Source organism: Podarcis cretensis (genome assembly GCF_951804945.1).
Source record: "Podarcis cretensis genome assembly, chromosome: 14".
Lineage (NCBI taxonomy): Eukaryota > Metazoa > Chordata > Lepidosauria > Squamata > Lacertidae > Podarcis > Podarcis cretensis.
In genome coordinates, this window is record NC_137183.1 from 40,230,748 (window position 1) to 40,244,063 (window position 13,316).

Sequence of the window (13,316 nt, forward strand, 5' to 3'; positions counted from 1 at the left end):
TTCCACGCCGACTGAGCGACCGCAGACACAGCCCATTCACAGCTGGGATCTGGCACTTCCAGATCCTAGGCATGGTGTAAGCCTGAGGAGCTGCTTTTGTGACATATGATTAAGCTTTTCTCGCAACCTTTGCACGTCGGAACGCTCTCCGCCCTGCGGGGGGCGGCGACCACGGCTCCATCACTCACTTCGGGCCACGGCCACGCCCCTAATACCACGCCCCTTCTCCATAGACCACGCCTCTCCCCTCTCCTGCTCCCCAGTTTGCTTTTCCTTCCCGTTCCCAGCAGTGGGAGGAGTACTGGGCAGTCCTGTTTGGTGGTCTGTTTTTGCTCTAGGGTGGTTGAGCAGGCACGCCATGGCCGGCCAAGAGCAGGAGGAGCTCCTAAAAGCCCGGAACCGTACTCTGAGCGCTTTCCGCGAAGGTATATTTACTTAATTTTAGGATCTCTCTGTCTCCCAAGTCTGCGTTTTTTCGGTACGGAAAGTGAGCGCGGAACTCTTCCGCCGGGCGAGTTGGTTCCGCCCGGATACTTATCAGCGACGTACGGCTGGGCTATGGGGGACTGGAATAGGCGGCGCGCCGAAGCGGAGGAAGAAAACGGGGGCTAGCAAAGGAAGGGCACGGCGCGATGCTTATTATTTTCGTCTAGCTTTACTACGAGGGCTGTCCTTAGGCGGGGCGGGGGCAGTTAAGGGAGAGGGGAGAGGCTAAAGAAGTGAGACAGCGTTGTGTAGTGGCTAGACCCACCAGGGTGGGGAGCCTTTGTTTTTGTTTAGTCGTTTAGTTGTGTCCGACTCTTCGTGACCCCATGGACCAGAGCACGCCAGGCAGTTCTGTCTTCCACTGCCGCCCGCAGTTTGGTCAAACTCATGTTGGTAGCTTCGAGAACACTGTCCAACCATCTCGTCCTCTGTCGTCCCCTTCTCCTTCTGCCCTCCATCTTTCCCAACATCAGGGTCTTTTCCAGGGAGTCTTCTCTTCTCATGAGGTGGCCAAAGTATTGGAGTCTCGGCTTCAGGATCTGTCCTTCCAGTGAGCACTCAGGGCTGATTTCCTTCAGAATGGATAGGTTTGATCTTCTTGCAGTCCATGGGACTCTCAAGAGTCTCCTCCAGCACCATAATTCAAAAGCATCAATTCTTTGGCGACCAGCCTTTATGGTCCAGCTTTCACTTCCATACATCAATACTGGGAAAACCATAGCTTTAACTGTACGGACCTTAGTTGGCAAGGTGATGTCTCTGCTTTTTAAGATGCTGTCTAGGTTTGTCATTGCTTTTCACCCAAGAAGCAGGTGTCTTTTAATTTCGAGCCTAGTGCCCTCCAAATGTTGAATTGCTGGTTTAATTGTCTCTAGCTCTTGGGAAATGGTGGGGGTGTCCTAAAACATGTGGAAGGCCACAAGTGGGCTAGAGCAGGCATAGGCAAACTCAGCCCTCCAGATGTTTTGGGACTACAATTCCCATCACCCCTAGCTAACAGGACCAGCTAACAGGGATGATGGGAGTTGTAGTTCCCAGACATCTGGAGGGCCGAGTTTACTTATGCCTGGGCTGGAGTGTTAATCTAACGGGAATTCCCACCCACCCTCAGGCCTCGCTGGGTGATCTTGAGCTAGTTTCTCTCTGTGTTACCTACACACAAGTCTTACTTTAAATGTAGTTCGCTGGGGTGTTGCAAGAATAAAACGTGGTACTGAGGCAAACTCGCCCAGTGTTCGTTTTTTTTGAGCTTGGAGGAAAGGTAGGAGATAAATCAAGGTGCTGAGGATGTTTCTCAGGTCACATGGATTTTGAAGTGAAGGCTTTGGAATTGTATGGCCGTCTTGTCAGGGCAGGAGCTTTCATAGTCAAAATATGTGAGTCAGGTAGGGAGGAGGACAACAGCTCAGTGAGAGAGCTTATGCTTGGCATGCAGAAGATCCCAGTCTCATCACCATTTAAAAAGATTTCAGGCAGCAAGTGCTGGATGGGACCCTCAGCCTAAGCTTCTGGGGAGCTGCTGCTAGTTGAGAGCTATCTGGGCAGGTATAAGGAAACTTGTTATTTCCTTTCCTATGGGTTTAATAAGACTGTCCACTTGATTGATTGATTGATTGATTGATTGCATTTGTATCCCACCTTTTCTCCAATGAGCTCCAAGTGGTGTACATGGTTCTAGCCATCCTCATTTAATCTCCACAACAACCCTGTGTTGTAACAAATGCAAGACCAGACTATTGCCATCTTGTTGCAGGCTGACACCATAATCCCATACCCTCCAGCATTGCTCTGATGAAAATAGGGATGTCCTATTCAATAATAATAATATTGTGCGCCTTCCAACATATAGAAAAACATAATCAAACATTAAGCATTAAAATACAGTGGTACCTCTGGTTACATACTTAATTCGTTCTGGAGGTCCGTTCTTAACATGAAATTCTTCTTAACCTGAAGCACCACTTTAGCCAATGGGGCCTCCTGCTGCTGCTGCGCCGCCAGAGCACGATTTCTCTTCTCATCCTGAAGCAAAGTTCTTAACCCGAGGTACTATTTCTGGGTTAGCGGAGTCTAACCTGAAGCGTATGTAACCTGAGGTACCACTGTACTTCCCAATACATTGCTGCCTTCAGATGTCTTCCAAAGGTTGTTTAGTTACTTATCTCCTTGGCTCGGGGGTTGCATAACTCCATACCCTCCAACAGTGCTTTTTTCTGGGGGGACGCAGGGGTACACATACCCCTAAACATTTTGTGAATCTTTGTACTTTTGTCCATTTACTGTATTTATTTTTCCTGATTTGAACTATAAAATGGTGATTTTCTTGAGTCAGAATGAGAGTACCCCTAAACATTTTTTTAGAAAAAAAGCACTGCCCTCCAACATTTCTCCAGTACAAATTGGACGTCCTACCATACCCTCCAGCATTTCTTCGATGAAAGTAGGGACGTCCTAAGGAAAAGGGGGACATTCCAGGATCAAATCAGAAACCAGGACAACTTTTGTAAATCTGGAAAATAGGGACACTTGGAGTGTCTGTAATCCTGTATTCCCATTGAAATGATGCTGAAATGCAAGCTTAAGAGAGGAAGAACAAACCACAAGAGGGTGTGTAAAGGGAAGTTTTGGAAGCATGCTAGGCCATGACCTTTAAACAGAGTAAACAGGAAAATGCTTAGTTAGTTGAGGTGTGGATACATCTGTCTTTGCAGTAAAGCTGAAGATAGGTTGGTGTCTTGCATGACTAAACTATATCACTATAAAAACTGAGTAAACAGAGATCAGGGTTTAGCCTCTGATCACTACACTTTCCTGCTTGAGCAAGAAATAAAACTTTGCTTTTAGAGAATTTCCGGGTGTCACATGTCATTGCTAGTGAGGACTCAGTTGTGCAATGGACCTTAGGTGGGGTTTTCCCACATCAATTTTAAGATGGGGAAGGCTGAGAGGCAGTGATTGGCCCAAGTTCACCCAGTGAGCTTGGATTTGATCCCTGGTCTCCCAGTTCTTCATCTAATACAGTACTCTAACCCAGCCTTTCTCTACCTTGGGTCTCTAGATCTTGTTGGACTACAACTCCCATCATTTCTTGCCAGTCGTCAGGGATTATGGGGGTTGTAGTTTGAGAACATCTGGGGATTCAAGGTTTAAAAAGGCTTCTCTAACCACCATACCAAACCACACCTCTCTCTTCCTCAGAAGATACACAGGTGACAAGTGTATTATGTGTTGTAGCTAATACTGGACTTCCCTTGGGAAAGCACTTCTAGCTGGACTTGCCTGCAAAGGGAATGGATTTTTGAAGTGTTCCTAGTGTATACTAAATTTTGCTGGACTAGAGAAAGCTTAGAATAACAAAGGGTGGATAGTGTAGTTGCTTCATAAAAGTTGTCAGGCGGCAGGGCTGGCCATAAGGCAAGGTTCCCTCAATAGTTTTGTAAAAGAAAGACTTTAAAAGGTGCGTATTTTAACCATCTCTGCAGCACCATTTGCTCATTTTTGTTGGGTTTTTAAACCACTCCTGAAGGCTTAAGGTGAAAAATGGCACTTGAAATGATGACAGTAAGAACAGTTCTATATAAAATAGACTCAAAAATTGCTTGGAAACTCTTTTCACCCACTGCAATTCAATGTTTACTCTTTCTTTTTTTAAAAAAATGGCTTATGTCGCTTCTGAAAGAGACTTTTGCCCTGATTTCTGAAGGAAGGGAGTTCTAAGGCCAAAAAGAGTCTCACTGTGCCTCTTTTGCCAAGGGCGCACAAACAATTGGCTGATTTTGGAAACAAAACAAAAATGTTGGGGCACCCGAACCATTCCTCTCCCCTTTCAGATCAACCAGTGCAGAGCCACACCATACATTATAATCAGTGCAAATCGCATGACACCCCCAAATAATCCTGGGAACTCCAGTTCCCTGTCATAGAGACCTGAAAGCCTGGCACCTCATCCTTGGAGGCAACTGCAGCTGAAGATCATTATTTTCTAGCCACTGATGAATTTAGAACATAAGAAGAACCTGCGGAATCGACAGTGGCCCATCTAGGCTAATATCCTGCTCTTGCTGTGGCCAACCAGATGCCTATGGGAAGCATGAGTGCAGGACCAGAGTTCAACAACCCTATCCTTGCCTTTGGTTTTTAGAAGCTGGTACAGTGGTACCTCAACAGGGACGCGGGTGGCGCTGTGGGTAAAACCTCAGCGCCTAGGACTTGCCGATCGTATGGTCGGCGGTTCGAATCCCCGTGGCGGGGTGAGCTCCCGTCGTTCTGTCCCAGCTCCTGCCCACCTAGCAGTTTGAAAGCACCCCTAAGTGCAAGTAGATAAATAGGTACCGCTTTATAGCGGGAAGGTAAATGGCGTTTCCGTGTGCGGCACTGGTGATGGCTCGCCAGTTGCAGCTTCGTCACGCTGGCCACGTGACCCGGAAGTGTCTTCAGACGGCGCCAGCTCCCGGCCTCTTGAGCGAGATGAGCGCGGAACCCTAGAGTCGGTCACGACTGGCCCGTACGGGCAGGGGTACCTTTACCTTTACAGTGGTACCTCGGGTTAAGTACTTAATTCGTTCCGGATGTCCGTACTTAACCTGAAACTGTTCTTAACCTGAAGCACCACTTTAGCTAATGGGGCCTCCTCCTGCTGCTGCTGTGCCACCGGAGCACAATTTCTGTTCTCATCCTGAAGCAAAGTTCTTAACCTGAAGCACTATTTCTGGGTTAGCAGAGTCTGTAACCTGAAGCATATGTAAACTGAAGCATATGTAACCTGAAGTACCACTGTATTTAGAAGCCTACTGCTCCAACAGTGGAGAAGAATATGGGCATTGGGGTTGATAGCTTTATGTTCAAGGAACTTGTCTAATTTTTATATCACATATTGTGAAAGCAAATTCCATAGTTCAGCTTTATTCTGTTTATTCTCCTGCTGTTCAGCTTCATTGGATAAATCTGGAGTCTAATATTATGAGGGGGGAAGTGTCTCTGTTCCCCTTGTCTATACCACGTATAATTTGCATGGTTCCCCCACCTTACTTGATTTCCTTTTGTATGTGAAAAAGCACCAAGAAATTGCCAGTGGGGTTCAGGGAAGGAGAAAGTTACATGCAGCCCAAACTTTTAAAGGCAGAAGTAGCCATTCTGGGATTGCGACTACTTTTGCCTGTCGTTTCTTGTACAGTGGTGACTCGCAAGACGAAAAGAATCCGTTCCGCGAGTCTCTTCGTCTTACGGTTTTTTCGTCTTGCGAAGCAAGCCCATTAGCGGTTTAGCGGATTAGCGCTATTAGCGGCTTAGGGGCTTAGCGGATCAGCTGTTAAGCGGCTTAGCGGATCAGCTGTTAAGCGGCTTAGCGGATCAGCTGATAAGCGGCTTAGCGGATCAGCTGATAAGCGGCTTAGCGGATCAGCTGTTAAGCGGCTTAGCGGATCAGCTGATAAGTGGCTTAGAAAAGGGGGGGGGAGGGGAAAAAAGCAGGAACTCGCAAGACATTTTCGTCTTGCGAAGCAAGCCCATAGGAAATTCGTTTTGCGAAGCACCTCCAAAACGGAAAACCCTTTCGTCTAGTGGGTTTTCCGTCTTGCGAGGCCTTCGTCTGGCGGGGCACCACTGTATTGTTATTTTTTCAGGGGTTCAGCTAACTATGGCCTTGATTAACCCTTCGTGAATGTCTTTGTTCTGTTTCCATGGGAAATGTATTTAATCTCTGGAAAACAAAAGCCAAATCTGATCCAGAATGGTGTATGAGTTACTGCTGCATTCCCACTCTGGCAAAGAGCTGCCTGCAGATGGTTTTGTCTGTTTGGAACAGAGCACCTTCCATTCTGCAGAAGACCTGATGACAGATGGAGTCACCTAGTTACACAAAAGTCTACAGTGAAATGTTATCACAAGGGATGTCCAGACACAATGTAAATGTCACTGAACGAAACTTGGATGCTAATGCTCTGGCGAAGCATGCATTCATTGGGTTTTTTTAAAGTGAGGTCTGTGGGAACCTAAATGAAATTTTCTGGCTCGTTCTTAAAACTGTTTCATAAAGTGCTTGGGCAGGCTATCAGGTTGCCCCAACAGAGGAATGTCAACTTGAACGTACAGAAAAGTTGAGGTTAATCTTGAATATCTGTTGTGCTTTTCTGTTGCCTGTTTCTCTGTTGCCTGGATCACTGGAGGGTAGGGAGAAGATGTGTGTGTTGTACATTGATACAGTTATGAAATTTTATGCATAAGGAACACAGTAAAGATATTAATGCAAAAAAGGAAAACTTAGCATTAAAAACTTTTCACACAATAAAAATGTACAAATGTACAGTGGTACCTCGGGTTACATACGCTTCAGGTTACAGACTCTGCTAACCCAGAAATAGTGCTTCAGGTTAAGAACTTTGCTTCAGGATGAGAACAGAAATCGTGCTCCGGCGGCGCGGCAGCAGCAGGAGGCCCCACTAGCTAAAGTGGTGTTTCAGGTTAAGAACAGTTTCAGGTTAAGTACGGACCTCGGGAACGAATTAAGTACTTAACCCAAGGTACCACTGTATTAGGATTGTACTACACATGCCTTCCTATGAGGAGGTCCATTCTACCTGATGTTGGCATTGGGCTTTTAGTGCGGTGACACCTGCCCATTAGAACCCCCCTCCCATTATACATTATTTACCAAAGTATTACTTATTATTACATCAGAAAGGCACATTTTCTATTGTCTCCAGCACTTGCTAAATACAGTCCTCTTTCAACAAGCCCTCTCAATGCAAATCCTTATTCCAGTTGGTGTCTGTATGGGATTCAAATTGATTTTAGTGTCATCACTAGCAACCCTTAGATACCAGGTGGCGATGATATTATTTACCCAGAGATTTTAGTCTTAATTGTTGTTGATCTTTTAGTTGGGTGGGTTAAGATGTGTCTTTTTAAAGTTATTTTAGTGCAAGCATTTTTAGTTAATGGTTTTTTTTAAAAAAAAATGGTATTGTCTCAAAAAAACCGACAACCAGCTTTGAGACAATTTTTTGTGGTAGGCAAAAAATTAAATATAATAAATAATAATATAACTTCCCTGCTCATTAAATAGACAATGTGATCTAAACTCCGAGAAACAAATCAGGATGAATGCTCAATAAACATGATGTCTGGAAGTACCCCCAAAAAAGGATTGGGGGCGGGGGAATGAGGAAGCAAATTTGGCTGATATTTATTGAAACAAATAAGATAATGATAAAACATTATACTGTTCCCTCTCTGTGGTCTGTGGCTTCTAGAAGTTTGCGCTTAGCTCAACTCACTTCTGATGCTGTACCCTGAGGAAATACGGAGTTTGAGTGACTGACCACGGGAAGAGATTTAGGTTCAGCTTTGCTCATCTGGGTGCCCTTTTGAAATTAAAATCAAGACACACCCCTATCCCTGCCCTGCATTATATGGGGCAGACGCATAATTAAATGATCTTGCACTTGTCTACCCAAATGTAAGTCTAACAGAATTCATTGGAGGTTTAAAGGTAAAGGGACACCTGACCATTAGGTCAAGTCGTGACCGACTCTGGGGTTGCGGTGCTCATCTCGCTTTATTGGCCAAGGGAGCCGGCATACAGCTTCCGGGTCATGTGGCCAGCATGACTAAGCCGCTTCTGGCCAACCAGAGCAGCGCATGGAAACACCGTTTACCTTCCCGCCAGAGCAGTACCTATTTATCTACTTGCACTTTGACGTGCTTTCGAACTGCTAGGTTGGAGGTTACTCCCCAGTAAATGGACGTAGGATTGCCGCCTAAATCTCTGGTTTAGTTTTTCCTTCATTGCTGCCTCTGTAAATCACCTTTCTGCCAAAAGGTTCATGGTGGTACATGTGTATATTTCAAGTGCGGCTGCCACTGTTGTGTCTAGTTGGTCACTCAGGAAATAGCAAAACGTTGATACCGTTCAACTGATGTAACTTGGATATGCAAGCCTCTCTGTTCCTACACCTACATTTCTCTGAACAACGCAGCTCATCACCAGTGGATTATCCCAGTGTGAAGCAATCGTGTTCAGCATATGGAACAAAAGCAGTCAACACAGTTTACGGAATCGGAACGATAAATCACCTTGACAGTTAAGTTAATTTCAATGGTCTCTTTTCTGTGCTCAGACTGCCACAGTAAAAAAAAAGAGTGCCTGGTTTGGTAATATATTTGTCAGTATTTTCCATGAGTTACTGACCCTTCTCCTTAGGTCAGACTACATGTTAATGATAATTATCACTGGTCAGTGAAGTAGCAGCAGGGGTCAGGAGGGTTGGCGAGGTGCAGGACAGACAGAAAAAAGATTTGGACTTTGACATGTCCGGAAGGAGAAGGGCGCTCTCTCACACACACACACACAAACACAAACACACACACTGTCTTCTTGCTCTAAGTCACTCCCTGAGAAACTGTTTGCCTCAAAGGTGCAGTTTGCTCTAAATAGCAGCATACAGAGAAAACAACCCAAATAGCAGCACACAGAGAAAACAATCAGGAAACTGGGAGCAGGAGGGAGAAGAGAACGTGTCAACTGTGTCATACTACAGTGGTACCTCGGGTTACAGACGCTTCAGGTTACAGATTCCATTAACCCAGAAATAGTACCTCAGGTTAAGAACTTTGCTTCAGGATGAGAACAGAAATCGTGCTTCTTTGTGCACAATTGGGGCAGCACCATTAGCTGACAAAGTGATTAATCTCGCTGCCAGAAGATTGCATTGCAAAGTGGCTCTTAATTGAGGTTCGGTCCAATTGTCTGTTGACCTGGGGGACTTGGCAATGATGAAGTATTAGAACCTCTGTTAGGGGAGCAGTGACCCCAATCCTATGGGGTTTTTCAGGGTGTGTGTGTCTTGTTTTCCTTAGGAAAACATCTCTAAAAAGTGTGTCTTCAGGTGAGGAAGACACCATGTCCAGACCCCACCTACCTCTAGTAATACTGTGTTTCTTGTCTGTTTGATGTTGTAGTTGAACAATATCAATACAAAATGACTTTGGAGAACAGATTTGCCAGTGTAGTCAAGTCATTCAAATCAAAAGTGGGGTGATATAGTACCTTTTCTTGTCTTGCGATGTCACACAAAGCTGTGACAGACTCCATCTCTAGTGAGGGGAGCTGGGTAATGTGACATTGCCTAAGGGTGTCTTTAAAATCTATAACTCTTGCTGTTATCAATGCAGAAAAGGTTTGGAATTAACTGACTGCGGTAGCATTTGTTTTTATCTTTATGTGTTTCTGTTTTGTATGTATTTAGATGCGGAACAGGAATGGAGAGCCCCTTTCTACTTCATTCAAGGAGCGGATCCTCAGTTTGGATTGATGAAAGCGTATTCAATTGGCGACTGCGACCATGGAGGTGACGAATGGGAAGAGGAGCTCAAACTAACACAGCAAGCAGTGCAAGCAATTAACCAGCTGAACCCCAAACCGAAATTCTTCGTACTCTGCGGAGATCTCATACATGGCATGCCAGGTAGGATAGTTTTAAAAGAGATAGAAACTGTTCCTGCTGGCACATTCCTCCAGAATCTGCTGGACTGCTACAACTCCCATAATTCCAAATAGTTGCCCTTTTTTGGCAGGGGGCTGTCAGGAACTGCAAGAGTCCAGCAAGAACTCCCTGCAAGCAGAGGTTGGGCAGGAGTCACCCCTGCTTCTGAAAACTGTGTTTATTCAAACAGGCCTTTCAAAGCTGGGATTCTCTGCCAACCAGCTCTCCCTGATGTGCTTGATATTTTTGTTGTAACTGTGTGTTTTGGCTCGTGACATTTTGTATGAAACTGTAATTTATAAATAGTTTAAATAAACACAAGATCTGAAGGGCCACAGACTTCCCACACCTGCTGTAGTCTAATGAAATGCAGGATGCTGCCTTATACTGAATCAGACCCATTGGGCCATAGCTTGTTCCATATCGTCTACGCTGGCTGTCAGCAGCTCTCCAGGATTGCAAGCAGGGGTTTCTCCCAGCCCTCCCTGGAGATGCTGGCGATGGAACCTGGGACCTCCTGCGTGCCAAATGATCTGTAGTTGTTCCCTAAGAAAGGAAGCTCTTCCTTCTGAATGTCTTCTTGCACCGTGATGGGCAGCAGGTGGCCTGTGGGCTCTACCCGTCTTCCAAACCACATCTGGGTGAAGTAATCTTGTTAGTGAAATCAAAAGCCTGGCTTCCATTGAAAAATGAAATGCTAAGCTTCTCTCTCCCTCTCATGCTTACAGTAATAGATTTAGAAAGTATAACAATCAAAGACTAGCAACAAAGGCATTAGGTGAGAAGAAGCTTTGAATTTGTACTGGAGCAATGTTGCTTCTGTTTCACAAGAACTTCTTTTTTCTGTTTAATGCCTCCCCCCTTCCTCGCCCCCCCCCCAACTCTTCAAAATATGCTGAGTGCTATTACCTCTGGTTTGGCACCTCTCAGATTTTTTATTTTTTTTAAACCTACACTTCTTTTTTAGTGCTGTGAAATAATGATGACAAACCAGAGATCTGCAACCAATATATTTATTTCTGAGGTGTGTCTCTATACTGCTCCTTAACTTTTTAAAATATATATATATCTTTATTAATTTAAAATAAATACATTTATGAGAAAACAGACATACATACAAGTAAACAAACATACAATCCAACAAACAAATAAAAGAAAAATCAAACAAACCACCAAACTATAAGATACAAGAAGATTAATATAAGTATCATCATATATACTCCTGATACTGAACACAATTATAAAATTTATAGAGAAGAAATTTAAAACTGACTTCCAGTTAATCTCACTGTACTTTATCTATCCATTACTTTATACCGCACAGTTACATATTTCTTATATAGAACTTATATTTCTACAATACTGCTCTTTAACTTATAAAAATTCAAAGCCCAGTTTCCCAGCATGCCTGCAACTGGCAGGCTATGCTTTAAAGGGAGGCCTCATAGCAAGAGTGGAGAACCTGTGGGTTAGATGCCCCTTCAGGGCTGACCATTGGCCATGATAGTGGAGGCTGATGAGAACTGAAGTCCAACCACCTCTGGAAGGCTGCAGGTGCCCCTTCTCTCCCTTGTAACCAGGACTCCTTCACTGAAGGGAGGCAGAACTGAGATGGTTTGGAGAAAGCATGCCTGTACATGGCTCATTCTAGGTCTGATAAACCATGGGTTCCTGGACCAAGGTGGCCATGTCTGAACCAGCCCTTTTGTATCACCTTGTGCAAATATCTGTCTCTTGGCTTAAGGTCCTACCCTGGATGGTGTGGAGAGAGCTCCCTGGAGATGGGGGAGCTGGATAAAAACATGATGTGGAAATAGTCTTTTTCTCCAGTTACCTTGCCACTGGTCTTCCTTTTCCTTGACTTCCTTCCTTCCTTCCTTCCTTCCTTCCTTCCTTCCTAACTTACCTTCCCATTGGGCTTCTCAGCTTTCTGGCTTACCCAACACCCCTTCTCTCTCTTACCTCTTTATTTCTTGACAGCACCACTAAGTAATTTATTTCTCTGTCTCCAAACTGATCTTCCTCTTTCCCACAAGAGCTGCTCACCCACTCCCCCTTGGCGTCTGATATGCTCATGAACTTTCCATGACATGAGTAGCAGTTCAGCCCAGAGGCTTTGTCTCACAGGCGTTCGGCTGTCTCTGACAACGGCAACCCTCGATTTTCACTTCGTCTCTCTCCCTGCTCCTTTCCATAATAATCTTCCATATGGCTCACCTGTTGCTTACAATGGGACATAAAAAAACAACAACATATTAATATAATGATTCCTTGTAGCAAATGGTTCTTTTTCTATATGTGGGCAAATTGCCTTCACCCTCTCTGTCTTATTGAAACGTCACCTCAGCACCTTACAAATTGCTCATGTTCCGTGACGAGATCTACACAGAGATGCATCGTTATGAGTTTCCAAAGTGTCAGTTTCTTATTTCATCCAGAAAATAAGCAGTCGTCACTGTACGGAACTGGCATTAGGGTTGTGGGAGGTGTTCGATTCAGTTCACATTTAAAGGCGAGCTCAAATAATTTGCACTTTGAGACACGACGCAAACTGAAACGCAGCCTTCTTTGAAATTTGCATGTCTCTGAATTTTTCAGTGCGGTTCTGCAGCCAAGTAACATGTACAGAAAATCATATATATTCGTGCAAATAACCTAGAAACATGCATTATATTGGAGAAAACTGCTTTGCAAAAATGTACATATGAGGGAAAACTGAACATAAAATGCAGTTAGGAGAAATTAGCACTAAAATGTTGATGAATTTCCACACTGGCTTTTTAAAAAATTACAATTGATGTGAAGAAGTGAATGTAAGAGTGAAAAAAATGAGAAACTGAAATGGATAGATTCTCCTATTCTTAAGTGACATGCATGGGGTGTATTTACACTAAGGCTTATCAGTCATCTCTTTTTCTTTCTCTGCATTCAAACTGAGGTCTCTTTTTCCCAGAGGAGCTCCTAACATGCTTCTCTCTAGCACCTGAACTATAGTTTATTGTCAGATGGTTAAGCCTTAGGCTTGTGAGTCCTCCCTCTTCTCTGTCACAGCCGCAAGAAGGAAATTGGAAACAACAATTCCCAGAGTTCCTTTGGAAGGAGGGTTTGATTGTTAAACCACTGGGAATTACAGGTCTGTGGAGGGAACAGGAGTCTCCTCACATATCTCAGAATCCTTAAGAAACTACAGTTCCCATGATTCTTTGTGGGGAAGGCCATGCTTGTTTAAAATGGTCTGATGCAAGTGGGGCATTTGACATTGCTCCTGTTGTACCAAGTTCTTCATTGTCAGAGGAAAAAGGTTTCTGGATAAAATGGCGGAGGATGAGGAGGATTTTAGGCTGATCC

At 44.4% G+C, this 13,316-nt stretch overlaps 1 protein-coding gene across 1 annotated transcript in view; it reads left to right on the forward strand.

Annotated features, from left to right (window-relative positions):
- The first annotated feature begins 256 nt into the window (after window positions 1-256).
- The window catches only part of CPPED1 (calcineurin like phosphoesterase domain containing 1), a 68,311-nt gene continuing 55,251 nt past the window's right edge, over window positions 257-13,316 (forward strand). The window contains exons 1-2 of the mRNA XM_079952438.1: window positions 257-425; window positions 9,732-9,950. Of these exons, the coding sequence (XP_079808564.1) occupies window positions 359-425; window positions 9,732-9,950 (286 nt within the window). The 5' untranslated portion in view covers window positions 257-358. The remainder of the gene's footprint in view (window positions 426-9,731; window positions 9,951-13,316) is intronic.